This window comes from Elgaria multicarinata, chromosome 1, assembly GCF_023053635.1.
Source record: "Elgaria multicarinata webbii isolate HBS135686 ecotype San Diego chromosome 1, rElgMul1.1.pri, whole genome shotgun sequence".
Lineage (NCBI taxonomy): Eukaryota > Metazoa > Chordata > Lepidosauria > Squamata > Anguidae > Elgaria > Elgaria multicarinata.
This window is the reverse complement of record NC_086171.1, coordinates 50,035,615-50,062,721: the sequence shown is the minus strand read 5'-3', so window position 1 is coordinate 50,062,721 and position 27,107 is coordinate 50,035,615. Positions and strand designations below refer to the sequence as shown.

Sequence of the window (27,107 nt, the reverse complement as noted above, 5' to 3'; positions counted from 1 at the left end):
GGAACCACATGCTGACATTTTCCATGCTAGTTTCTTCAAAACAACCATCTTGCCTTTGGGAATATGACATTATCTTTCAATAATACTTGCTTTTGTTTCCTATGCCACATTCAATGTTTGTGTAAGTACCTCACAAACTATTACTCACTAAACTTGACAATGTTTGCTAAGCATTTATTAAAGCATGCCTTTATGTGGAAGAATATATATATATATTCAAAACAGTATAGATAGCAAATGTCAAGTAAGTCTACAGTCAGAAAACCTTCATGAAGCGGTTTTGGATTAAGGCTTCAGCATGTTCCATAAGGACATTCACGTCCGCCGCACAGACCTCATAGTTCTGCTTTTCATTCTTTTTCAGTGCCTCTAATAGGCCCCTATGGACCGGAGGCAAAGGGTTATAAGAGTTTAACAAGTGAAGCTGACTTAATGGAGCCTGTTTTATTTCCCCAATCTTCAATGCCTGTAGGATAGCAGGTGCAAACTTGGAATAATGAGCAGTAGAAGAAATGATAACGGGGCAAGTTTTATCTTGCAGTCGATCTGCAACCACTTTTGCCACAGCCGTGTGTGTGTCCAGAATGTACCCGGTGGTACTGAACACAGAGTGAATAGCTTCCAGACAGTCCTCCTCAGAGCACCAATCAGCCAACAAGTCCTGCTGAAGCTTTTCAAGGAGATCTTTCTGCAACTGGAAGTAGTGCTGATTTTCCAGATGGCTAAATAGTTGCATCACCAGCTGCCCGTCTCCATTTGCAATCAGGTGCAAATGTCGTTCGAGGTTGGAAGACTTCAAAATGTCTACTGCGGGTGACAAACTTGGCATTAACCGCCTTCCCTTCAAATTGTACAGCCCTGTTTTTATAAATTCAGTCAAGACATTGTTCTGATTGGAAGCACAGATATATTTTCGTATTGGGATCCCCATCGTTTTTGCGTACACAGCTGCTAAGATGTTGCCAAAGTTTCCTGTGGGAATGCAGACATCTACAGGGTTCCCAAAAGAAACGATACCTTGCTCAACAAGATTCAGGTAGGCAGAGGCATGATAGACCACCTGGGGAAGCAAGCGGACCCAGTTTATAGAATTTGCTGCACTTAAGGCTGTTCCATATTCCGTTGTGAGAAAGCCAGTATAATCCGAACTGGTAAACATTTGTTTGATGGCAGACTGGCAAAAATCGAAATCGGATTTGACGCCTACCACTTTTGTATTTGCTTCCTGGCAGCCAATCATCTGCAATTTCTGTATTGGGCTAACTCCATCTTGAGGGAAGAAGGTGATCACAGCAATTCTTTGCTTGTCAGTCTCCTTAAGCCGACTAAAACCATCTAGGACCGCACTACCTGTGTCGCCGGAAGTGGCTACCAGGACCAAATAATTGCAGCTTTGGGGAATGCAGTATGCAAACAAATGAGGCATCAGCTGTAATGCCAAATCCTTAAATGAAGCTGTTGGTCCGTGAAACAGCTCCAGAAGAAACTGGTTGCCTGTCAGATGCCTAACGGGGGCAACTTTAGAACATGTAAAATTCTGTCCATACGCAATCTCAATCATTTCACACAATTTCGGCGCAGGAACATCGGCAGGATGTATACACCGTTCCAATATAATCTGAGCTCTCTCAGCATAGGGGGACCCTAATAAATTCTGCCATTCTCCAGCAGTGAATTTTGGAAGTCCCATCTCAGGAACAAAGAGACCGCCATCGGGTGCCAGGCCCTCGACAACAGTGTCACTGAAATATTTAATAGAGTTCTTTTGCTGGACTTTCTTATGGCCCCTTGGACCCCTGGTTGAAATGAAGCCTCCCGATTCCGACTCTTGATACCATTTGACTGCATGGAGCACTTTGTCTGCTACAGCCTCTGGTGTCATTCCGGTTTCGCAGAGGACACGGACGTCGTGCCACTTTCTGTAAAACTGCTTCCTAAACTGGAGTATGTCTCTCAACGAGGTGCCAGGACCCTGCCCCACAATACGATCCACTTTCATCAGTCGCAGGCGATCCATTATGCTTTGTGTAGGTACATCCAGATAGACTACAATCCCGTTTTTTTTCACATGCTCCATGCTGGCAACATTCATTGGATTTGATCCGGAAAGGGAAACTACACTTCCAGATGCTGAGAGATTTAACAAGGCTCTTCCTTCCTCTTCTAAAAATTGCTCATTACCAACATCCTTCAATTTTTCTGCCACACTCATATTCCAGGTTGTTTCAAGGACATCATCATCCACATCTATGAAACAAGAGCCCAATTTCTGCCCTAGTATTTTTCCTACTGCTGTTTTTCCAGCACCAGGAGGTCCCATCAGGACAATATTCTTGTCCCCAACAAGAGAGCGCACTGACATCCATGGCTTCCGTGCAAGGACAAAGCTTCTTGTAAAAAACAACTTTACATATACGTCAGAAACAGTGGCATGGCTCAGTAGCTTTAGATGCCGATTCCAAACCACATGAAGCATCTTCCTTTTCATGCCAATTTCACAAGAAATGGAAACGCTTTAAAGGAGAGGAGGAAGGGGGAAAAAACAATTAACCACAGAAAAATACTCTCAAATGTAAAGCAGCTTCCCCTAACTTGGTGATCTCCAGATGTGCTGAACTACAACATCTGGAGGGCACCATCTTGGTGAAGGCTGCCTTAGGCATTTGACATTTAAAATAACTATTAGCACATAAAGACGTTTATCACTGATCCTTTCCTATCTTAGGGGAGCGTGTGTTTAACAAGATTGCTCACCCCTGAGATCCGATCATATTAGATCACTCTCAATGACAAATACGAGGTCGGAATTTAATTGGATTTCACCTTGCCTGAAATCTGCATCAAGGGCAAAGTTTCACCTTTAAATTGTGTGTCTGTTGCACAATTTCTACTCTGAAAGGCAGCTACATGCTCAGAAATTAGTCTCTGTCTTCTCTTATATAAAATCCTTACACTGTTCATTTTCTGTGTGGTGGTATTGCTTACAGGTTGCCTTGGCTAACAGCCACAAGCGGAACAGGACAGAACCAGCTTTCAAACTGCACAGCTACAATGAACACTCAATAACAGCACTAACTCTAAGCAGATAATGTTCTCAGAATCAATAAAAAATCCTCAACGGCTTCAAAAACACGTTCTCCAAGCCTATTGCTAGAACTACAATAAATAACTGTTCTTTATATACCACAATACTTCCACCTTCCCTCGCAGCTTCATTTGTGCATGTAAGAATATACTTGGGACACAGTAAATCTAACCACTATAACATGGCAAACCCATGCAGAATGTGGTCACTGCTTATAATGGAGTAAGGATTATACTTTTTCTTTAAAAACAAAAACCCAAGGGTGCAGTTTACTTCCCCCTGGAGTGACAAATGTCAAAAAAAAAAAAACTAATGGTTTTAATCAAGCCAGAGGGCACTTGATGTATTTATATAAAATCTCAAGCATCAAGATACATTCTCTACCTTTAAAACCAACCAACAACTGTGTTAAAGTAACATGCAACTCAGAACTTACTGTTACAAGAGTCATTGAATTCTGGCCAGCTATCTTCTTGGCGGACATTACAAAAACAAATGGAATCTGTGAAGGGTTCTTGTGCAGGCACCAACGTTTGGGCAGTTTTACCCTTAATCTAGATTGAGCAGAATAAAAGAGAAAGATCAGAGTGAGGTGAATGCCACACAGGGAACGGCTCCCAAGAGGGAATGGATGAACAAGCACGGGCCAAAGCAGCACTGATAAATGCACGCGCGTTGCCAAGAGTGGATTCATTTTGTTTGCTCAGGGAAACCAACAGCAAAACAAACAGTGCACACTATTAAGCAACAGTTCAGAGAGTAGAAAAACCATGTGTGATTCCTTTTCCTTTTTAAAATTAAAACAAGTTTAGCCCCCAAACAATATAAAGTGGCATTCTGGAAATGTTAGTTGCTGAGCTACGGAGGTGTAGCTAGGTAATTTGAGACCCTGGACTTAATGGTCTTATGGGAAGTGGCCCTTCAGTCGGCTATGCTGTGACGCACCTAACATTTCTCTTCTCTCTCTCCCCCTCCCCTCCAAGCTTAACAGCTCCTACATTCTTGATAAAATAGAGCAAAAACAAAGACAAAACCTGTTTGCCAACCCTGAGCATGTGCAGCGTGACATTTTACACACTGAAATCATAGCACCATCATGACTACTAGAATAAAAAGAGGTTTGCTTCTGCTTCCCCGATGCGAAGCATTTTTTATTTTATTTTTTGAATAACATCATTTAGCTGTAGAAATGAGTATCTGTAACTATGGACATGTCCCACCAGGCAACCCCCAATTATAAAATTCTTTTAAAAGGATGCTAAAGTCAGCAGCATCAGTCCTCTAACTGAAAGACTGCCCTCTGTTTTGAAAGTGTCCTCTATTTGAAAGGCTGTGCAATGTCACAAATTGGGCTTTCTTACAATGTACCCTCCACGCACTCACACATTTCCTTGGTATTTCGGACCCAAATTCAGCTAGAAAAGATGGGAGTGCCTGGGACCAACAAAGATGCCCCATGTTGTCTTGGTCCTATATTGCATTTGAGCCTTAATGTATGACTAGAGGAAACCTCCTGTGAATTGATCTATGCCTGTTTGTTGCTTAGATTAGTAGCTGGCAGGATGGATTAAACTAGCACCCTTCAAAAGCCTTATGCTGGCTCAACGGTGATGTTTTTGTGTGGCACTACAGTAAGACTGATGTGTGTGTGTTTTAAAAATAATCATTTATATCCCACCTTTATTCTTCTTGCAAGGAACCCAAGATGGTCATCCTCCTCTCCATTTTATCCTCCCAACCACAGTGAGGTAAGTTAGGCTGAGAGTCCGTGATTGGTCTAAAGTCACCCAGTGAGCTTCATGGCTGAGTGGGGACTAGAACCTGGATCTCCCAAGTCCCAGTCCAACACTTTAGCCAATATGTCACACTGAATGACAAGAAAGTTCGAGGGAGTTTGGAAGCTGAGATGTTTGGTAGGGATAAAATAGGCTGGATCGTACGGTGCTGCAGTTTAAAAGGAGTGGTATGTGGAAAGGTTAAGGATTCTCTTCCAGGACACTTCTCTACTTTAAACTGCACCCTTTCAACATCACTTTGCAAAGAACAGAAGTGTGGGCTAAGGTTTGAGAGTTCAATTGTTCCAAGATGTACACTTACATTTTTTTTAAGTGTGCACCTGAAATACAGGTAAACAAGTTTGCTAATTAGAATAAATCAAAAGCGTAACAGAGGGGGAAGCGCTTTTTTTTAAGGAATAACCAAATTTCACAGACAAGGGAGGCAGCCTTTGAGTTATCCTGAAGGTTTCTTTGTGCTGAATTGTAATAAATGTCTATTGGAACCTGATTCCTGCCATTTATAATGAAGGGTATATGTTGCAAATGGAAGCTGCAATTCTATTCTAACTCATTAGACAGTCCAATTAAATAAAATTCATTTTGCATTTGAATAAGAAAATATGGGTTTAGGAAGTGGCTCCAAGAATTTGTCCAGCCCTATCAGTAAAGGCTTACTACTGAATAACCTGCATAGGATTACAGTTTATAGCAGCTGTGGCTCCAAACTCCCATTCCTTTCCCCAAAGGCATAGAGTTTACAGCTGAATAAGGTTTACATCAAGACTTTAGTTCCCTCTCCTCCCTTTATTATAAAGCACAAAGTTGACAGCTGCCATTTGCCACTTCTTTTTCTATGGAAACTTCTGAGTTGCTGTCTTTGGATTAAGCAAATATTATATAACCTTTGTTGCATGAAGTTGTACCAGTGCATAACCAGCCAGAAGCTCAGAAGGCAGGGTTCAAACCCTACAACCCCTTTCCTGAGAAGTATAGAGAAGATGGAATGGGACCCAGATTTAAAAAATAAATAAATAAAAGTCACCCCCTCTATGGTTACAGAATTCCAAAACCTATATTGGGTAATGCCTTTACTAGGCCAGCCAAAATATCACAAAAATGTGCAGGCTTTCAAGATCAGGCAAAATGTTACCCAAAATCAGGTTGGGTTTAGATACTAGAGAAATTAAAAACTGACTTGATGTTGAAGTTTGCATGATCACAACCTTGAGAGGGAAATGGAGGACAAATCTGCAGTCATTTAAATAAGGCCCCAGAAAGTGATGGTTTCAGATTTCACCTGAACTGCTGTTTTTGTAAAGACTAATAAATTTATTCTGGCATAAGCTTACATGGACTATAGTCTACTTCACCACATGTATGGAAGAGTTATTGAGAGTTTCAGGTATACAGACAGTACATAGGAAGGCAGGAATTGTAAACAGGAACATCTGGAGGAAATTAAATACATAAAGTACTTATGCAATCCTATACATCCCCACTGAAGACACTAGGGCTTATTTCTGCGTAGAATGGCAGCAGTACTTTTATGAGCAGAGCAATTGATTGGTTTTTTTTTAAGTAATCCATTGACTCACGATCCAAAAATTCTTTATTTATACTGTTTGTTAATCAAGAAGTTTGAGCACTGCAGCAGCAATGTAAGGGCGATGATATTCTGTCACACCTTCTTCCAGGTGAAGGAATGCCCTTTGATGGGCAAAAGGATACCCAGAAACTCCTGTATATACACTCCCTTACATGTGAATAACTGTAATGAACAAATCACACGTTGAACAGACATGTGAATAACCAAAGCGAATGCTGCATGCATCAAGTCTACAAAAGCTCACGCCACAATAGATCCTGTAGGCCATGGGTGGCAACCTCAGGCCTAGGGGCCACATCCAGTCCTCCTGGGGTCCCATCCTCTAGATGACCATGTCCCCTTTCCCTGGTCCCAATCCCTTTTCTCCAAGCACCAGTCATTGGGTAGTTTCCTGGCCTCTGTGCAGTTTTTCTCCCCATTCCAAATGGCTGAAAAGCTTAGTAAGAACTTTAAGCGACCGTATGCAGATGTTTTGAGGGGATCGGCTGTTTCTTTTGCCTTTTGTCACGCTCCCTTTTCCATCAAACCCACCCATCAGACGGTGGCTCCAATATTAATGGGGCAGTAAATCCACTCCGGGTTTCAGTAAGAATTCTTATCCAGTGTGCTTCAGTTAGACTGGTTCTGGACGAAACCTGGAGCAGATCTATCGCCCCACTGACACCAGAGCCAGGAGCCTCTACTGCTCTCAGGAAAGGCAGCCCCCGAGAGCTCCTCAAAATTCAGCCCTTAAGAAGAGATTCCCCACCCCAGCTTTAAACCAGGAATGAGGAACCCGAGAACAGATGGGACTTGGGAGCTGCAGATGGGAGTTGAGAGTCAGAAACAGGGTCAGACGTTGCTTTTCGGGTGCCACGTGCCTATTTTACTTGTTTGTGGCAGCAGACTAACATGGCCACCCCACCCCCCGGAGTCCTTCAGATATGGGACACCCACCCAGCGTTAGGACAGGGCTGCCTCTTCCCCCAATCCACATGTGGGATCTGGGACTGCCTCTTCCTTTATGAGCAGGGAAAAGAGGCAGCACAGTCCCCAAGGCAAGTCCTAAACCGGCCTCGGAAGAATGCAAGAACCACCTGGGGAAAGGACTCGATACCAAAGCGCACACACACAGAATAATGCCCCTTCACCCTTATTAGAAAGCCTCCCTCTTAATGAAAACTTCAGGCAGGCATACGTACTACTACCACTACTACCACCACCACCACCACCACCACCACCACCGCAGGCACGCATGCGCACGCTCCCACGCCGACGTCGTTCCCGGCCCTGCCAAAGTCCTTTCTATCTCTCTATGGCGTCCTCGGCACCGCCCCCTCTCTGCGCCTGCGCACCTCCTCAACGCCCTCTTTCCCTCCCCTTTCTCCGCCGTGCTTCGTCCTCTCATTGTTCGGCATGGTTCCGGAAATGGCGTCACAAAGCCGCTCTCTCGTTCCACAGATACACGTTGCTAAGCAATCGTTTCCAAGAGCAACCAAACAGTGGCTCATGTAGCTGCCCATTGTAAGCGGCAGTCGCGGAGGGGTTCGAATGAGAGCGGAAAGAGGCTCGGAGGAAAGGAGGACCAAGCCCGGGACGGGGAAGGTGAGGGGAAGGAGAAGATGGAGAAGACCAGGGGAGGAAGGGAACTGATGGGAGCACTGGTCTGGGAAGACGTGGAGGATAGAGGATAAGGACAGAATAGGGAGAGGGAAATTTCAGCAATATAAGCAGGCGGGGGTGGGGAGAGAGGAGTCAGTTTGTTAAAACAATCAGGCATCAAAAATCCTTACCAATATACTTCAAATTACCCAAAGATCTACCAGTAGATCTTGATCTACTTTCTGCCCATTCCTGATATAGGCTGCCAAGCCTACTCCGAGGTAGACGGTCCCTGGGGTACCTTGCTAAGTGTTACATGCACCCCTCAACCAGGTGCAGAAATATGATGAGATTTGCCTCACCATTTGGCAGGACAATACAGATGATCGGTTTACCCAGAGGTTATATGTGCTTGCCATGTGCTCATTTGTAAAAGATCTTCTACGTAGGAGGCTGGGAGTGATAAGTGACATTAGGACAGAGAAAGGGATTAGGGTGGTTGAAGCAGAGAGGAAGAAGATAACTGTAAACAGCAAAGGATGAAAGTGTGGAAGAAGATAATTCAGAATATAAATGTAGGAAAGGAAAGTGGACAGAAAGTGGGGGTGGGAGGGAGAATGTGTGTGAGAGAGACAGAATGGGATCTGAATGAGAAAATGTGATGGGCAGTTCACTTAATAGCCTGAACAATTTAAACTAAATTATCTGCAGACCTTATCAGTGTGGAGATGGCAGCACTGTGCATGGAGGAAAGCATTTACAATCTTCTGCCTGAGATTGTGGAGAAGACTTTCAAGGCACCCAGGTATGGGGGTAAGAACATTTCCCTTGGAAGCCATTTCGAGAAAGCCGTACACTTGTCAGACGGTGATATGCCTTTTCCTGTGAAACATGTTAGGAATAACTTCTATATTAAAAGAAAATGAATTTAGAATCTCCCATTGTGTGGTGATTTTCAGGTCAAAATTTCCCAGCCTATGTCTGTCTGTCAAAGGAACTCAAATTGCTAATTCACCAAACACTCGAGTGATGAATCATTCATATGTAAAATTAGGGAATATTTTAGTGATTGGTTGTGCCCTGCCTTTTTCTTCATTGTTCTTCATTCTCCAAGGCAGACTTCACCTTTTCTTACAACACATTCCAGCTGTATTATAGCCAGCGAAGTGCAGTTAAACACAACACTTCAAAACAATGTCCGTGTGGCTAGGATTTTTATTGCCAAACCACAGTTACTATACAGAAGCATTCTTTGGAATAAATGTCAAATCGATACTGAAATTTTATTTAATCGTCTCAGACAAATGCTATAACTTTCTCACCCATGTGATTACAACCACACAAAGTCAGAGTGAGTTGAGGGGGGAATTCACTCCAAATCAAATTCAATATTAAATGAATTAAATGAGAAACTGTGTGATCAGATCCAGGAAACACCAGCATGTTGGGACAGCAGTGTCCTCTTTCTGCTCATTTTTATTTCTCTGCTGATTCAGCTTTGAATAGATGTGCAAACTGCCCAGAAAGCTTCGGCTATTGGGCGGTATAAAAATGTAATAAATAAATAAATAAATAGAAATGCAATAAATAAATAAATGCAAAGCAATCCATCAATACTGTTGTTTTGGAGCACAAATGGGTTCAGCCATATTGTTCATCTGAAAATCTTTCACACTTTTAACTTGATTGCTTGCTTTTTTTTTAACCAAGGGACAAAGCGCTACTGCAATGGGAACCCAGCAGTTCCCAAAGCAATCAAAAACAAGCAGAAATGCTTGTTTCTGGAATGGTACAGTTTACTGGAGCTCACAGAAGGGGGATGCTTAGCAAACCTCCTTCCCTTATACATACCCAGGCAACCTTTAAGATCAGTAGAGGAGGCTTGTTGGTCATTCCAAACCAAACATAGTATCACCATGAAGTACCTAGACAGCAGGCCTTCTCTGTAGTGCCACCCTCCATTTGGAAAAACTTCCCTTGGGTAGTTCAAGAGGCAGAGAGTGTGACGTTTTTGAAACGCCTCCTGAAAACACACTTGTTCACCTGGGTATATTAGCTGTAAAGTAAATTAATTATGCCATTCATTAATTATGCCATTTCATTTTACTGCTCCTTGATTTTTTTCGCTGTACCTGGAAATGTTTTTAATCCTGCATTTTAACGTTGTGTTTTTAATATCTCCACTGAGAAATTTTATTATATTCAGTGGTATATAAATGCCACAAATAAATAAATAAAAATAAAAAATAGGAGGCTCCGCTGACATGTCCCACTCCAGAAACAAGCATTTTCACTTATTTCCAAGGTTCTGTTGGGAAGTGCTAGTTCCTGTTGCATTCAGGGTGGGTCCTGCGAGTGTAACAGAACCAGCAGAGGTACAGTACTGGATACTGCCCCAACTACCAATTAGGGCACGGTGGTCAAGGGCACAATAGTCTGTGAGGAGGAAAGTCACTTGTAACTTCTATTTGATTTGAATTACTATTTGTGCATTTTCTCTTCACTAAAGATACGTGTCGACCTTTAAACCCTATGTGAAACATACAATACAGCAAAGTAAAGCACCGTGGAAAACCATAGGGCCAGCAAAAGTCGAAGTGCCCAATCCAAAGGACTTCCTTCAGAAACATTCAAAGGAACCAAAGTTACCCAAGAGTATGTTCTTCGAATTATGATAATGACAGTATTTGAAGGCATTTTTCAATGTTGTGTTTGCTTCTTTAATGTATAACATTTTTATGCCTTTTATCCTGCCTTTATTCAAGGAGCTCTGGGCAGTATACGTGGTTATCATCCCCTCCCCCATTCTATTCTCATAGCTGCCCAGTAAGATACAATCACTAGCCCATGGTCACCCTGCTGGTTCCACAGCAGAGTATTTGAATCCAGGTCTGCCTAGTCCTAGACTGATTTTCTAACCACAACCCCTCATGGGTTTGTATGGGGTGTGGGTCCCAGGACCTGTAGAACTTCCCTCTTATTTTTTCCAGCTTAGGAAAATAGAACTGATTTGGTCCTCTTGATGCCTGCTGTTGAAAATCTTATCTCTATTGAAAAGCCTCCCATTTATGGAATACCCTTCCCCAGTGGCACCAGCATTGTCATCTTTTTTGGCACAAAGTAAGAAGATAGGAATATAAGAAGAGCCCTGATGCTGGATCAGAGCAAGGGTCCATCTAGTCCAGCAGTTGTTCACACAATGGCCAAACAGCTGCCCACAGGAAACCCACAAGCAGGATGTGAGTGCAAAAGCACCTTCCTACCCAAGTTCCCCAGCAATTACCCTATTTCTTCGATGCTAAGACACACTTTTTTCCCATATAAACATCTCTAAAAATGGGGTGTGTCTTAGGTTTTTTTTTTCTGTTGGTGGTACTGAAATTAGTGTGCGTCTTACAATCGATGGTGTCTTACAATCGAAGAAATACAGTAGTGTACATAGACATACTGCTTCTGATATTGGAGGTACTTTCTTCTCCAGGCATTTGACAGCATATGATGGGGAGTTTTAGTTTCTTATCAGGTCCCGGTAGTTTTATTGTCAATTGGTTTTAACTTGTTTTTAAACTTTTTGAAATCTTGGAATGTTCAAGGTTTTGTATTGTGTTTTATCATGCTGTGAACTGACCAGAGGGCTTTGGCTATTGAGCGGTCTAGAAATATAATAAATGAAATGAAATATTATTGTGGGGCTATGGGTTTGGCTGTTTAGCTTTTGCCTCTGATCTGGATGAACATGGCAGGACATCAGAAGGAGCATGTTTTGCTTTCATTTTGGTGCTATGTCTGCCTTTTCTTCAGCAAGACTAAATAGGGCAATCCACAACATGCTTTGAAAAGTTCCCCCAGTTAATGGAGATCTCAATGTATGTTTCCTTTTAACTCTTAAAATGGAAGTGTTTGGGTACATATGTATATACTGCCAAAAGAAACGGTTGCAGAATATGGCATTTCATTTTCACAAAACCAATCCCTGTGATTAAGGATATGTGACAAGTCCCATTTCACCAGCTGAAATAACTCAAAAACATTAGCATTGTGACTCCATGAATCAGAACTTCAGTATTGCTGACTCCAGATGTTTCTGATCTTGAGCCATTTCTTCAAAATCATGAGACAAGGGAAATATCTATCTAGTTTTTTTCAACCTTTGTGGCAAAGTGCCTTCACACTTTTTTGATTCTTTCTGAAACTATGAGATTCTGAAACTTACCTTTTGGCCTTCAAAAGAATGTCTTGGACAGTATCTTTTATATTCCTGATCCAGATATTTTGCAGCATTGTTATTCAATTCATTTAGCAAGCATGCCGTGGCAATTTTCTCTAACCAGACATTCAGGAGAGATGTCATCTCTCTTTTATTACATGTCACTTGGTACTCCTGCTGCTCCCAATAATCATCCTTCTTATGATGCGTAGTGTCATAAGGAATTATGCTATCTAGGGCTGAAAGGTCAAGGAGCAGCTGAAAAAAGCAAGAGTCTAAAGGTGAATAGAGAGAGATAGGCAGAGGCTTAACAAGGCTGATGAGATTCTATGCCACCTATTGAGGAACAGATCTTTACAAGTTTCATTTTGACTAGTCGTAATTTTTGAGACACCTAAAATATTAGAGAATTTGTAATTAGTTTCATTTTGTGGCTTTTTATTTAAAAAACAAAACACAGGGGGAAAAGATCGAGAAAGTAAGAAAATGACAGAAACAACTGTGCCCAAAATAACAGAGCATCCACTTATGGGAATTCAGTGTACAAAGAATTTTGTCAGTACAAATGCAGCTAACGTTATCATGGGAGTGTCTAAGAAGCCTCAACCAGTTTGTGTCGACAGGCGGCAAGGAGACAAATTTCTCCTTGAAACTTCAGGACTCGTCCCAAAATACCTCAAGAAAAAGGTATGCTTAGAAACAGTTGTAAAATGATGGAGCTGATGAATAGGCTGGTAAATGTATATACTCAGATTCTAGGAAAGAAGAAACACTAAACTATGAGTTCTTGTGCCCTAACTTTGTTGGAAATCCCATTTCCTGAATGTTTTTTTTAGTAAAAATACACAGTAGTGGACATGGATGAGAATATTTTTGTACTGAGCATTTTATCAAATGCTGTGCAGTGCTATGCATGTTTGTCAAACTTAAGTCCTACTGTGCTCAGTGGCGCCTACTCCTAGGATTGCAGTCCCAAATGTTTAATATCATAACTGCAAACATACACACACACACACACACACACACACACACACACACACTGTTGTGAACTGAATAAGGGAACAATCCAGTCCCTCTCCAGATACATTCCCACATAAGCAAGCAGATTCCAATACCCTTAGTCTCCCTTTTCTCCATACATTGCTGTCCACAAGGAATGGACTTGATCATTCCATAAAGTGGTAATCCTATAGCCACTTACTTGGGATTAAGCCCCATTGAACTTAATAGTTCTGAGTACTCGAGTATAGGATTGCACTGTGAGTCTAAATTCTCTCAGCACTTCGAGATTTCAATTAGAGGCTTCCTGCACACATAAAACAAAGCAAAAATACATCAAATCAATGGCAATATTTACTTGCAAGTATTCACTTAGACCAGAGAGAGACAACTTGTGGCCTTCCAGATGTTTTGTTTTACAAAACCCAGTATCCCTCACCATTGACTCTGCTGGCTAGGCCTCATGGGAGTTGTAGGCCAAAACAACTGGAGGGCTACCAGTTGTTCACCCCTGATTTAGACAGAGACCTGATGGATTCTTCATAAACATGGCTGTGGTTTTGGGGACTATGTTACTAATATTACAAGTAAGAAATGCAACAAAATGTTCCAGTGTGGAATGCTCCTGTGCCTTCTTTCAGGATACTTTGTTATGTTCAGTATTGCCCCCCTGCAAACTTAGGGCTTCTTCCAAGATTGCTTATTGTGTGTGTTAGATGCTAATTTGGCTACGTAAGACAGAATGTACTTGGAGAATAAGTTCACACTTGGGAGTATGAGTTTACTATAGGATTAATTGGAACAAAGTTCAAAGTTGTCTTTCTCTGTAAAAGAATGAAAGACTTACTTTACCCATGGATCTTTTGATGAATATTTATTCATTGCATTTTTCTTCTAGAATTATGGACTTACTCCGAAATACGTAACTAAACGAAATGAAGAAGCAAAGAGAGCTCAGGAAGAATACGATGCCTATGTCAAGGAGACTCTCAGACAAAAAGCCATGAAACGGCTCACTGAGGAAGAGAGGGAAAGTCTTCTTGAGGTACATGGGTTGACTTCAATGAGATTGTCTCAGGAATAAAACATACATTGTACATCCCTGCAGGCAAAAAAATAATCTTACAATAGGGATGGATAGGTTTTCACTAGATGGAGCTCTAGAATAGTCATATGTAGGACTGAGTAAGTCATTGGACGTGACAGAAATTGCAATAAGTGTTACAAAGTTCATTTTATGATGTAGACTCCATATCATCACACCCTTCACCATATCACATTAGCTGGCCACTATACAACATAATTGAAATTAGAAGCATATTGAAAGTTCTTGTCTGACTTTAAAGAATAATCAGTGGCCTATTTTCAGTATTTTCTTATATTACAGAGTGGGGATACTACTACTGTGCAGTGCAATCCTATTCAAGTTTTCTTTGAAGTAAATCCCACTTTGTTAAACAGGCCTTACTCACAGGAAGAGGTGTGTATAGGATTGTGCTGTTAGAATGCAATCCTGCACATATGTATTCAGAAGTAAGCCACATTGAGTTACTCTCAGGTAAATGAGTAGAGGATTGCAGCCTTCATGCAATTTTACGTAATGCTACTGCATACATAATATATAATGCTACTTCCGGCAGCCCTATCCAGTAGAATTTTAGGATGTTTTTAAAATGTTTTTAGGATGTTTTAACAACGTATATTATGTTTAATTCAGTTTTCTTTTTTATATATATATATACTGTTTTTCCCTGCCTCAATCAAAATGGAGAGGCAGGTAAGAATTATTATTATTATTATTATTATTATTATTATTATTATTATTATTATTATTATTCTCAAAACAGGGTCTCAAGAAGAACTGGGAAGAAGTCCATCAGGCATTCCAAAACCTTTCAGTAGAAATAGATACAATACCAAAGAAGCTTCACAAAGAAAGGCTGGAAACACAAATAAAACAGTTGGAACATGACATTCAGACGATTGAAAAACACAAAGTTATTTATATTGCAAACAAATGAAATCATGAGATGAAAACAAAGTTTACTTCAATAGGGAAACAAAAATGCCTATATATTCGACTGTAGAAAAGTACTTACATTTGGACAAGTATCTTAGAATCTTACTATATTTTATATTTTGAATGTTTTAAATATATGTATTTATTTTTTTCAAATAAATATACATTTATTTTTGTCCCCAGGTTGTTCAATTAGCTATATATTATAAAGACCTCTAAAGGTTTCAGTTGTCTTTATAACATGTAACATCATGTACGGTGATAATTCAACTAGGTGTGTAAATAAAAAGAGTGGGAATGATTTGTGAAACAGTTAATAAAGAGATGCTGACATTTACCTTAAAGTTCCAAGTCCCTTCTATTTTTGGTTTGGTTTCTACATAATGGGTACACAAATGAATAGAAGGCAGTAGTTTTTAAATAACTAATATATAAGGTGCCTGAAAGCACGCAAGTACCAAACACACTAGTCAAGAGCGATGATCAACAAGAAACCCATTTATTTACAATTATACAAAAGTTATAAAAAGGCTGATGTATCCCATAGTTGTTTAACAATGGTGGTGTTGGGTACTGTAATACAATAACACAATAATTCCTATATCATTTACTTAAAGAATATACAAATCTATAGTATAGCCCAACAAAATCACACTAACACACTTTAGTATATTTGACACATTTGGCAATAACATCAGTACATAACATATTCACAGATATAATGAAAATAAGGTTTGTTCTTATTATATTTTGTTCTTTCCAGCGTTGTAAGTTGATATTGACAGGATTTTGCAATATATTTCCTGTTTTCGCTGCTCAAGCTTCATCGGAATAAACGCCATATCAGGTTAAAACCGTCAGTTATGGAATATTCAACATCCTCAAAGACTTTATCACGGGGCGGGGGGGGACCTCCAACTGAAGGTGACCTGTCTGTTTGTGGCCTGATGTTATTGCCAAATGTGTCAAATTTACTAAACTGTGTTAGTGTGATTTTGTTGGGCTATATTATACATTTGTATATTCTTTAAGTAAATGATATAGGAATTATTGTATTATAGTACCCAACACCACTATTGTTAAACTATGGGATACATCAGCCTTTTTATTACTTTTGTATAATTGTAAATAAATGGGTTTCTTGTTGATCATCTCTCTTCACTAGTGTGTTCGGTAGTTGTGTGCTTTCAGGCACCTTATATATTATTCTACATAATGGGTTACATCCAACATTATGGTAGCAGAAAAGGTACAAGAGTTGGTTTGTTCTGCTAGTGGTTGCACAATCACTAGGAGAACAACGAGTGCAGTTGCTCTCCAGATACATTCCCACATAAGCAAGGAGATTCCTATTCCACAAGGAATGGACTAGATCATCCCATAAAGTGGTAATCCTATAGCCCACTTATTTGGGATTAAGCCCCATTGAACTTAATAGTTTTGAATACACAAGTATCGGATTGCACTGTGAGTCTAAATTCTCCTCTCAGCACTTCCAGAGATTTCAATTAGAGGCTTCCTGCACACATAAAACAAAGCAAAAATACATCAAATAAATGGCAATGTTTACTTGCAGGTATTCATTTATACCAGTGGGAGACAGCTTGTGGCCCTCGAGAAGGAGAACAATGAGTGCAAACAACACCTAACCTAATTTTATTTATTGCCGAAGCTCTCTGGGCGGTTCACATAAGACAAAAACACTTAAAAACAATAGACAATATAATAATGAAATCATTAGGAATTCTGAAATGATTTGCAGAACTTGTGCAATGTGGCCAATGGATGAGGGTTGTAGCCCAACTAATCACCACGTTTGGAAAAGCTTCTGTGCACTTATAGTTAATGACAGGTATGGAAGTACTTCTTTAAAAAAAAAAAAAAAAAACCCCGACTACATCGCTTCATTCAACTGTAAATGGTGCAATTAAGCTAGACAAACTGTTTTTCATTAAGAATGTAAGAAAAGCCTGCTGGTGCTGGATCAAATAAAAGGCCCATCCAGTCCAGCACTGTATTCCTACAATGGCCAGTCAAATGCCTATGGGAAGCCCACAAGCAGGACATAGCAAATGGTATAGAGGCATTCTGCCTTGGGTTCTGAGGGTAATACATAGCCATCGTGACTAGTAGCCATTGATAGCCTTATCCTCTATTAATTTGTCTAGTCCTCATCTAGAGCCATCTAAGTTGGTGGCCATCACTACATCATTTAGCTATGCGCTGGGTAAAGATGTACTTCCTCTTACCTGTCCTGAATCTCCCATCATTCAGTTTCATTACATAATCATTGTATTTGTGCACTAGTCCCAGACCTTGAGCACAGCAGTGGAACAGGATGCTCTTCTCTTCTTGATGCACATGGAAGCATCGATCACATCAACATATGGAGCAGACATCTCTCCATTTAAAACAGATGTGTACTCTTTCATGAAGGTCATCAGTACTGCTGATTACAGGCAAAAAAGTTGCTATAATGAAAACCATTTGAGCTACAGACACAAGAAAAACATTCTTATTCAATTCTCTCTCCAGGAAGTTTGACAAAATACATTTAGAGAATCCTAAGAATGTCGCTCTATCTATATTTATATATATAAACTGCCAGCAATGGAAGTTGCAATGTTTTCAAATTGGCTCATATGCCCTGTTAGTATAGCAAAAGCAACAAAGGTGAATAAACACCATTAAGATTTCATTAGAATTCTTCCTTTTATTAGAATGAAGAGAATACTAAGAACAAATTCCAAGATGTTTTTATAGTGGAATTTGACTCCCATTGCTGTTTGGCATATCTTGACTCACACCAGTTATGAACGTATGAAGCCTTCTATCCTTGGCCTATCTCAGTATCAGTTCCCCAAGATTTCAAGTAAATGTCTTTTTGAGCCCTGAACCCAAGATCCTTCAACTGTACCTTGAATCTAGGACCTTATATTTGTACTGTGATTGAGGTTCACACTGAGATGATAAACTTGTATCTGAGGCCTAAGCTACCCACTCCATACAATGCGAGAGTGCATTGATTAACATCTGTTGTAGTTTTTAATAGCATCCATGGGTTAGGCCCAACCAGATATGGGTCTGTGTTACATGCGGAGGAGGTTACTCCAAACCCCAGGGCAATGATCACTATATTTTGAGCAGGAGTTATTTAGGCTCTTAGCCACTTGGGGGCCTTTCCCAAGGCGGGGAGGGGGGTCTCCCCTTCCGTCAAGTGGCAACACTGTGCACTGGACTCAGATGGAACCTGTGCCTCTCCTCCACAGTGTCCAAGCCTCATCTTTCACTCGTGAGTCAGGCAAATTTCCACTGGCTCACTTGATTCTTAGATTTCCTCATCACTGAGAGTGCTCTGCTCTACTCAGTGCAGCAAAATCTCCCAGCAGCCCAGATCAGTGTTGCACTCTCTCTCTCTCTCAGTGAATTTCCCCTCCACCTTCAGTGCCAGCACAGCCCACCACTACAGTTAACCAGTTACATTGCTCCTTCCTTCTAGGGCCCCTCGTCTACCACAGCTAATTGGCTGATTACTCCAGCCACCTTATAGCTGATGAGTGGATCACCTGACTCCCCACCTCTGAAACTTCCTCCAATAGCCCAGATCACATCAGCTAACCTATCACTAAAGCAAGCAAGAAGCTAGAGATCCTCTGGGAAGAGTGAGCAGCTGCTGCAGCAAAAACAGTGTATCAGTGAGTGAGTGAATGAAGGAAAGGGAGGCAGAGAACCGCTCTTGAAGTGATTGGGAGTTACTAGGTGGCCCTCGGGCTTTCCAAGCCATAGTCCTGAGGGGAAACCTCCCCTCCAACACTCTTGTTCTTTCACTGATAGGCAACAAACAGTCTTGAAGGAGGTGGTGGTGTATTCACTCCTGAAAAAATACTATTTGTCATCTGGTCACAAATACCCCATTTATAAGCAAGGTGATCGAAACTGTAGTGGTGATCCAGCGTCAAGCGTTCTTGAATGAAACAGATTACCTTGATCCATTCCAGTCTGGGTTCAGGTCTGATTCGGGATGAAATCAGACTTGATTGACCTTCTCAGGGAGATGGCCAGGGTAATGTCTCTTCTTGATCTCCCTGTGGCTTCTGATACCGTTGACCACAGTATCCTCCTGGACTGTCCCTGAGATTTGGGTGTTATGAGCACCATTTTATGGTGGTTTGGCTCTTACAGCATTGTAAGAGAAAATGACATTGATTGACTGTGTCTCAGCTCTTTGGCAGTTGACCTGTGGAGTGCCACAGGGGACTATATTCTTTGCAGTGTTGTTCAGTATCTATATGAAGCCATTGGGAGCAGTCATTTGGAGATTTGGGGCAAGATGTCATCAGTATACTCAAGACACTAAGCTCTATTTCTCTGCCACCTTAGAGTCAGGAGAGGCCATGCACATTCTGAATGGGTGCCTGGATGCAGTTATGGGCTGAACGAGGGCCAATAAATTGAAGCTGCATCCTGAATTCCCAGGTCCAGGATTTGGGTTTCTTACCTGTTCTGGGTATTGTTGCACTCTCTCTGAAGGAAAATGTCAACAGTTTGGAGGTGCTCCAGGATCCATTTTTGTCACTGGAGATCCAGGCTCCCTCAGTGATTCCGAGCACCCAATACCAACTTCAGTTGGTATGCAAACTACACCTGTTCCTGGATAGGAATAGCCTGGCCACTGTACTTCATGCACTGGTAACCTCGCAATATGATGACTGTAATACACTCTGTGTTGCGCTGCCCTGGCATCTGGTTCAGAAGCTGCAGGTAGTGCAGGATGCTGCAGCTACAGGACCCAGCCATGTTCAGATTACACCTGTGTTAAAAGAACTGCACTGGCTGCCTATTAGCTACAGAGCCATGTTCAAGTTTATGTTATTGACAAACAATGCCCTAAACAACTTGGGACCAGGATATACAGCAGGCCGCCTTCCCTTATATTTACCCAGCCAGCCTTTAAGATCTTCAAGAAATTGATTCTACACAAAGGAGTCTCATGGCAGCTTAAAAACTAACACCTCTATCACAACATAAGCTTTGGAGACCAGCACCTCCTTAATCACAAGCAAAGTGTTATTCTCAGTCGCCATCACCTACGTAATGAAGTGGTCTCTAATTATTGTGTAACACATGGCTGACCAGCTGGAATCTATGTCTTGGAGGCAAGTTACACTGTAATCTGTATGCTGCCCTGAAATCCTTGTGATATAGGGTGGGATACAAATGCCTTAATAAATTAAATAAATAAATATAAAATCATTGGAGTGTTATTCATGACTTACATCCAATTGGTTTCAGTGGGAACCAAGTGCAACTCACATGGTATGAATCTTAGTATGTGCATAGGATTGCAGTCTTGGAGCCAATTGACTCTTAAATCCCATAGAAATTTGTGGGACACCACCCAGGGACACAGCATGGAAAGCATATGTACTGACACTGCCAGAGCAGATTCCCCCAACCTGGCGCCCTCCAGATGTATTGGACTACAACCCCTGTCATTTCCCAGCTGGGATTGAGTGTGTCAGGTTGGGAAAGGGCCTGGGAAATTTGAGAACAGATTTGAACCTGGGTCTTCCAAGTCAATTTTTAGAACCAGTGTGGTGTAGCGATAGAGGACTGCATTGTGTCAGGTTCTAATCCCCACTCAACCATGTGGCTCACTAGGGCAGGATCTTCATTACTGCTTTATAACAGTTTATAACAGTATTGATAACTGTTGGGGTCCAGGACACATTCCATATACCATTTTCAAACTGCTTTCAAAGTGTTATATCCTGCTTGGTGTGATGTTGAGCCAGTCACTGACTCTCAGCCTAGCCAACCTCACAGGGTAGTTGTGAGGACAAAATAGAGAAAAGGATTATGGGTGCCCCCCCACCCCGGTTCTCTCTTTCCTCTCATTTCATACACACACATAATTATGCCCATGGCTCCTGTTTCTGGCCCTGTTCAGAAGACACCTTAAACCACCATGGTTAAGGCTTTTTGGTTAAGTAAAAAGCCTTAACCACCATGGTTTAAGGTGTCTTCTGAACAGGGCCAGAAACGAGAGCCATGGGCATATATGTATACGTATGAAATGAGAGGAGAGAACTGGGGGCCACCCATAGTTCTCTCTGGCTGAGTTCGGACGACACGCAAATCAACGGTTATTTCCCATTCTGTTCCTATTACACACACCAGTTGATTAGCGTGTCTTCCGAACTCAGCCTCTGTCTCTCTTCCTGCTCCCTTCACACCCCATTTTATCCTCTCAAGAACGCTGTGAGGTATATATGACTGAGTATATATTCACTCCCCAAGAGAGGCGATGCTATTTGAAGGAGGGCAATCAGCTCCTGCTAGAACCAGATGGAGGCAAATCGGAGTGAAGCCGGATCTAGAGAGCTTTGAGGAGCCGGGCAGAACGGGAGGAGCGCAAGCGAGCAGCCACATCGGCGCGAGAGCGCCTTCCTTGCCTCGGCCTCCTGCGACGGCTCTTTCTCCTTTCCTCCAGCCCTACTGCGAAGGAGGCGTCGTCGTCACCTCCTTTGCCTCCTCCCTCTCGGCTCTCGAGGTTTTGCCTTTAACCCGCCCGCCACATCCGACCCGAGAAAAGAAGAAGGGGGGGGGGGGGAACAGAAAGAAGGCCGGGCTTGAGCGTTTCACGCTTTCCCTCCAAATCTCTTGGCTTCCTCCTCAAGGCTCCGGCCAGCCCCCTTCGGAAGATGGCCGGGCTAAACAGCAAGACTACCACAGCGGAGGCGCCGGGACGCAGCGGCCGAGGGGTCGTGGTAAATCATGCAAAATCCCCACCCACCCCCACCCCATTCCCTTCGCCGCAGCTGTTGCTGGAGCGATCCAAAGCCCTGCTCCCTTCCCAGCCCCGTCTGGACCGGAGACATCCCGCCCGGCCCCATCTCACCATCTCCCTTCTATGTATCCATTACATGCCCTCCCCCGCTCCAGTAGTTTAGGAAGCGATCCTATGCATGGGTGCGGGCAGGGGGGGGGCAGCCCTACAACTCCCAGCATTCCGCAGCCAGCTGTGCCTTTTTTTTTTGTCTAAACATGCATAAGATCGTGCCCTTAGATTACGAAAATGCCCCCCTTTTGGGGGGGGGTGTCTGTTATGGCATCAACGACAATATCAAAAGCACATCGGAGTTGAAAGTGGGTTAGGCTACAATTCTGTATGCACTTACCTGGGAGTAAGCCCCATTGAATTCAGTGGGGGTTACTTCAGTGTAGGGTTGCAGAGATTGCACAGTTAGTCGCCCCCTGAGCTCAGGGAAGTGTTCAGATACAGCGATCTTAAGCACCCTTATCTGGGAGTGAGTTATATCGAGCAATGTGTGGCTTATTTCCGTGTAAGCACTGCATGAGTGTATATCCACGTGTAGTGTGATAAGACAGCAATGCGATCCTCTCAATGTGTGTGTGTTGTGTTCCGGAATGAGATTAGTTACCCTTTTAAAATACATTCATTCTCTCTCTCTTTCTCTTTGGATGCATGTTTAATAGGGATTCTAATATATGTAATTCTAATAGTGTATTCACTATTACTCTAAGAGTATAATATTACTCCAGCCATGATCCTCTGTCTCTTCTCATTTTAGGGTTGCTACCTCCCCAAGTAAGCACCCCCTCCAACCCATAGAGGCTTTGGACTTTGATAGAAATCTATTATTTATTTATTTATTTATTTATATAGCACCATCAGTGTACATGGTGCTGTACAGAGTAAAACAATAAAACAGCAAAACCCTGCCGCATAGGAATTAGCTGCTCACACACACACCTCACACTGCACTGAATCTCCAAGCTGTGAGCAAGTTGCAGATGTCACCATTTTGGCCTCTCCAACAGCTAGTAAAACTTCTATGGTGATAGCAATATCCAGATTTGCCCACTAAGTACTATCCTATCTGAAAAACACAAATATATATCTGATGGGAATGAAATCCAGCTCTCTAGTTCTGTGTTCACAGCTACTGATGTGTTTTGCCCTTCCTTCGGCCATAGTCAAATAGGTGGAATGTTTTGCTAATATTTAGCCATTCTGATTAGGAGGTTTACAACAGGCTTTTTAAAAGGATATAGGCAATCTTGAATATGCTAGTTTCCATCCCAAGATACTTTGAATTCAAAGGTATAGGTAACAAGTTGAACACAATCCTATACAACTTTGCTCAAAAGTAAATCATGCTGTGCTCAGTAACGCTTAGTTCCAAGTAAAGGTGCTTATGATTGCATTGTTAGTTATATTATATTTAGGGCATAATCCTGTGTATGTTTAGATGGAAAATGTCCTACAACTCTCAGCGTTCCCAGCCAATCATGGTGGCTGGGGAATGCTAGAAATTGTAGGACTTTTTTCTGTCTAAATATGCATAGGATTGTGCCCATAGTCTATTAATTGATTAAATTGATCAAACACATATGAAAAAAGGGAATAGTTCTAAAGCAAAGCTAGGTAAACTGGTGCCCTGCAGAAGTTATGGGCTACAACTCCCATTATCCCTGACTATTGGCCATTCTGGCTGGGACTGATGGGAGTTGTAGTCCAACATATATGGAGGGCACCAGCTTGTCTACCCCTGCTCTAATGGTATGAGAAAGAGAGGAAAGTATACTTATTTCATCTTAGAAGAGGCCTTTTTCCTTTGTAAGAGAGAATGTCTTTGCTAAGTTGGCACTGCTAACTGCACTTATGAGTACTCTTTCTGCAAGTACTTGCCTTCTATTAATTGGGAAAACCTTTTTAGCAGATTGAAAACTTTTAAAATATCTAACCATTTTACCTGGTAAGGATGTAGTGCTTGTGCACACTTGTAAACCCCATTAAACACAGTGAGACTTGCTCCTGAGTAAACATTCATAGGATTATATTCTAAACATTGTATCCCTAGTAATGCTGGTTGCTGGTGGCAAGGACATTTCTCAAGTCCAAGAGCTTCATCTCAAAAGTATGTGGACGAGAGTCATAAGGCACATCTCTTTTGCTTTTCACTACCACAAGATGTGGTGATGGCTTTAAAAGGAGATTAGACAAATTGTAATGGCAGCCAGATTTAGATGCATGCTGTCTCCAGGAACAGAGACGCCACACTTCTGAATGCTAGTTGCTGCGGAATAACAGCAGGAGAAGGCTTTTGCCCTCATATCCTGCTTGTGGGCTTGCCAACAGCATCTGGTTGGCCACTGTGGGAAGCAGCACGATGAACTAGCTAGGCCTTTGGCCTGATCCAGCAGGGCTTTTCTTAACTTCCTTCTTCCACCCATCTCCAAACAGCCTCCCAAAAGACACTTTGTCTCTACCTTCTCTTGGACTGACTTGGCCCTTTGTGGTGAGGGGAAAAGAAAGAGAACGTTTGCTTTGCCTGTATTGTATGTGCACAGAGCTCTTCAGGACACTTCTGTTCATTTTCTTAAACTGCCTTGGAGTCCCAGACTCCCTTTGGCCATACAGGGAAGATCTTGCTGGTTCCTGCTACAAAATGGGAGATTTGTTTGGGAAAGGGAAATGTCTTCCCACACAAGGACTATCTGGAGTGCAAGAATAGAAGTCAGGCGCCCTTGGCAAGAATTAACCTGCACCAAATCCTTGGAGGCTGCAGTTGTAAGCACACTTTCTAGTCCCAAGCAGTTGTAGGACTCTTTTCTTTCTAAACATGCATAGCATTGTGCCTTTACTTGCTAGTTTCTCACTAACTATGATTAGGATTGCATTGCTTCAGTTCTGTGAAACAGTTCTTGATGTTTCCACCCTGTTTCTCAGTGCTGCTTCCTGCACTGTTTTTAGGAGGGTATCATGCCATAGGCACTTATTCTGGCTGGGGATGATGGGAGGTGTAGTCCAACACATATCGAGGGCAATGGGGTTGGGAAACGTGGGGAGGTGTGGTGTCATTCCTTCCCTGCGCCACCAGCCCCCAGTCCAAATTGCAAGACATTTTTCCTCATGGTCCCATATGCCCAGTCAAGTTACTGCTTCTGCAGCTGTTTCAAATAGTTGTTACAAATAGTTGAGTGGGCCTATGTAGTAAGTTCACTTTCTATAATGCGGTGCCCTTTGGATGTGTTGAACTACTGTAAGTCCAACACATTAGCATGGCCGGCTGGGGATGCTGGGAGTTGTAGTTGAGCACATCTAGAGAGCACCAGATAGGAGAGGGCTCTGGAATAGTCCTGCATGCCAACGACCCAAATGTTTGCTGTTGCTGATTTTAAAAAAAATAAGGTTGTGACTGACCTTTGTTGATGATGTTGTCATAGTTATTGAGGCATACAAAAGCAACCACAACAAATGCCTTTAATATACACTGGGATTTTTTATTTTTATTTTTGCTCTTGGATATATCCAAGAGCAGGTACAAAAGAGAGGGAAAAGAGCACCACCGAACCGATGAAAAAATGAGAGCCAAGCTCTGGTGCTATGAAACAATCTTTTTCTTTAATCTTTAATGTTTTCTTCGATCTGCTCTACGCGTTTCAGAAATACATCCTTCATCAGGAGCTACATGAAAACCAAGTATGACTATAAATTAGACAAGCAACAACTTGAAGATAAAACATTAAACAGCTTAACATTAAATGCTAGAGAATGTTTGCCCATACAGTCCCTCAGAATGGGCCTAGTTGTGGTAATGCCAAGCCAAGCAGCCGTCCTGTATTTTCTAGGAGTAAGACTAGGCATTCAGTATTTAAAAAGTAAATCTGCCTATAGTACAGGAATATCATTCCCTTTTCCTGTTCTAGGAATATTGTAGAAAATTCTATAAGATTAATGGGTGGGATGCAGACTTGGTCGTACTTAGAGCATGACTTAAGTCTGGTTCCAGTCCATTATGTTATCATTTTGATCACATAACATATTTCATTTACAACAACTGTCTTAAAGAAGTTGCAACATCTTTTGCTCGGAAAGCTGCCTTTGTTCAGTCCCGCACATTTTTAATGCAGAACTGAAGGCTACTGAAGATATACTTCCATGCAAATTTCTGTCCCAATTGTTAGTTACTGTACTGCTTGGAAGGTACAGTTTCTTGCTGGCATTACTAGCCTGGCTTTTGACTTGCTTTCCCTGAAACAACAGTGAACAATTGAAGACAATCCCATATAGTCTTTTGTGGATTGTTTTCCGCAGTTGTGCAGTTACGGATGAAGTGGCATTCTAACTTTGAACTTTTCAACCATGAAATGATCTCTTCCAGTATTCTCTCGTGAAAGCTGTCCAAGGGAAAATGGGCCAAGGCTGTGGATGTTCCAGCTCTAGTTTAGAACAAATCACATTCTAAATCTTGAAGGCCTGAAGGAGAATTCAATGTCCTTGTTAAAAAACTAAAATGACCTAGGAATCCTTATGTGATCTCCTGGCTCACCTGCTACCTTTTTCTGTCACAAGTGAAGGTGTGTGTGTGTGTGAGTGATTGAGCCAAATGCAACACAGAAGGCTCCTGAAGCAAGACAGATTATCGGTACCTGGCCAAAGTCTGTGATTTGCTAGGACTTGAAGCAAGAGACATTTTCACTCAGATATTTGTTTATTTATTTTGGGTTAGGCCCTTTAGATCATTTCCCAGTCACCAGGCTTCATTCTAAAGCAAGGGTGGGACTTCAGGTCTGGCGACCAAATCAGGCCCTCCTGGTGTCCCAATTCTGCCTTGCAGTGTTCTTCAGATGGCCATTCCCCTTTCTCTAGCCCCACCCCGTTTCCTAACCCCTCCCTATTTCCCCAGCCACCAATCCTTTGGTGGTTTTCCAGCTTTTGTGCAGTCTTTTCCCCATTGTAAAAGATTGCAATGCCTTGCCTTCTTAGGAACATAAGAAGAGCCCTGCTGGATCAGACCAAG

At 42.0% G+C, this 27,107-nt stretch overlaps 3 protein-coding genes across 4 annotated transcripts in view; 2 read left to right on the top strand and 1 right to left on the bottom strand.

Moving 5' to 3' along the window:
- Positions 1 to 239: 239 nt before the first annotated feature.
- Positions 240 to 7,749, bottom strand: THNSL1 (threonine synthase like 1). The gene is made up of 3 exons (XM_063127805.1): positions 7,675 to 7,749; positions 3,522 to 3,639; positions 240 to 2,513 (listed from the first exon to the last, which is right to left on the bottom strand). Exon 3 carries the CDS (start codon positions 2,486 to 2,488, stop codon positions 257 to 259), a length of 2,232 nt encoding a protein of 743 aa, XP_062983875.1. The 5' UTR covers positions 2,489 to 2,513; positions 3,522 to 3,639; positions 7,675 to 7,749; the 3' UTR covers positions 240 to 256.
- Positions 7,750 to 7,868: 119 nt separating this feature from the next.
- Positions 7,869 to 15,564, top strand: ENKUR (enkurin, TRPC channel interacting protein). 2 transcript variants are annotated; one of them, XM_063147622.1, is made up of 7 exons: positions 7,869 to 8,053; positions 8,762 to 8,855; positions 10,560 to 10,705; positions 12,718 to 12,944; positions 14,155 to 14,301; positions 14,718 to 14,814; positions 15,104 to 15,564. In XM_063147622.1, the coding sequence occupies exons 2-7, from the start codon at positions 8,779 to 8,781 to the stop codon at positions 15,226 to 15,228; spliced, it is 819 nt and encodes a 272-aa protein (XP_063003692.1). In that variant the 5' UTR covers positions 7,869 to 8,053; positions 8,762 to 8,778; the 3' UTR covers positions 15,229 to 15,564. The 2 variants fall into 2 exon arrangements, with proteins under 2 accessions (XP_063003692.1, XP_063003693.1); XM_063147623.1 differs by lacking the exon at positions 14,718 to 14,814.
- Positions 15,565 to 21,898: 6,334 nt separating this feature from the next.
- Positions 21,899 to 27,107, top strand: part of PRTFDC1 (phosphoribosyl transferase domain containing 1) — a 51,578-nt gene continuing 46,369 nt past the window's right edge. Inside the window, exon 1 of the mRNA XM_063127817.1 lies at positions 21,899 to 22,046. Coding sequence (XP_062983887.1) covers positions 21,981 to 22,046 — 66 coding nt within the window. The 5' untranslated portion in view covers positions 21,899 to 21,980. The remainder of the gene's footprint in view (positions 22,047 to 27,107) is intronic.

Bases quoted from the DNA above. Each gene is read 5' to 3' on its own strand.
- ENKUR (XM_063147622.1), top strand. From the start codon at position 8,779: ATGGCAGCACTGTGCATGGAGGAAAGCATTTACAATCTTCTGCCTGAG. The intron at 10,706-12,717 runs GTATGTTCTTCG...AACAAAACACAG, and splicing joins GGAACCAAAGTTACCCAAGA to GGGGAAAAGATCGAGAAAGT. The intron at 12,945-14,154 runs GTATGCTTAGAA...TTTTTCTTCTAG, and splicing joins CAAAATACCTCAAGAAAAAG to AATTATGGACTTACTCCGAA.
- THNSL1 (XM_063127805.1), bottom strand. From the start codon at position 2,488: ATGAAAAGGAAGATGCTTCATGTGGTTTGGAATCGGCATCTAAAGCTA.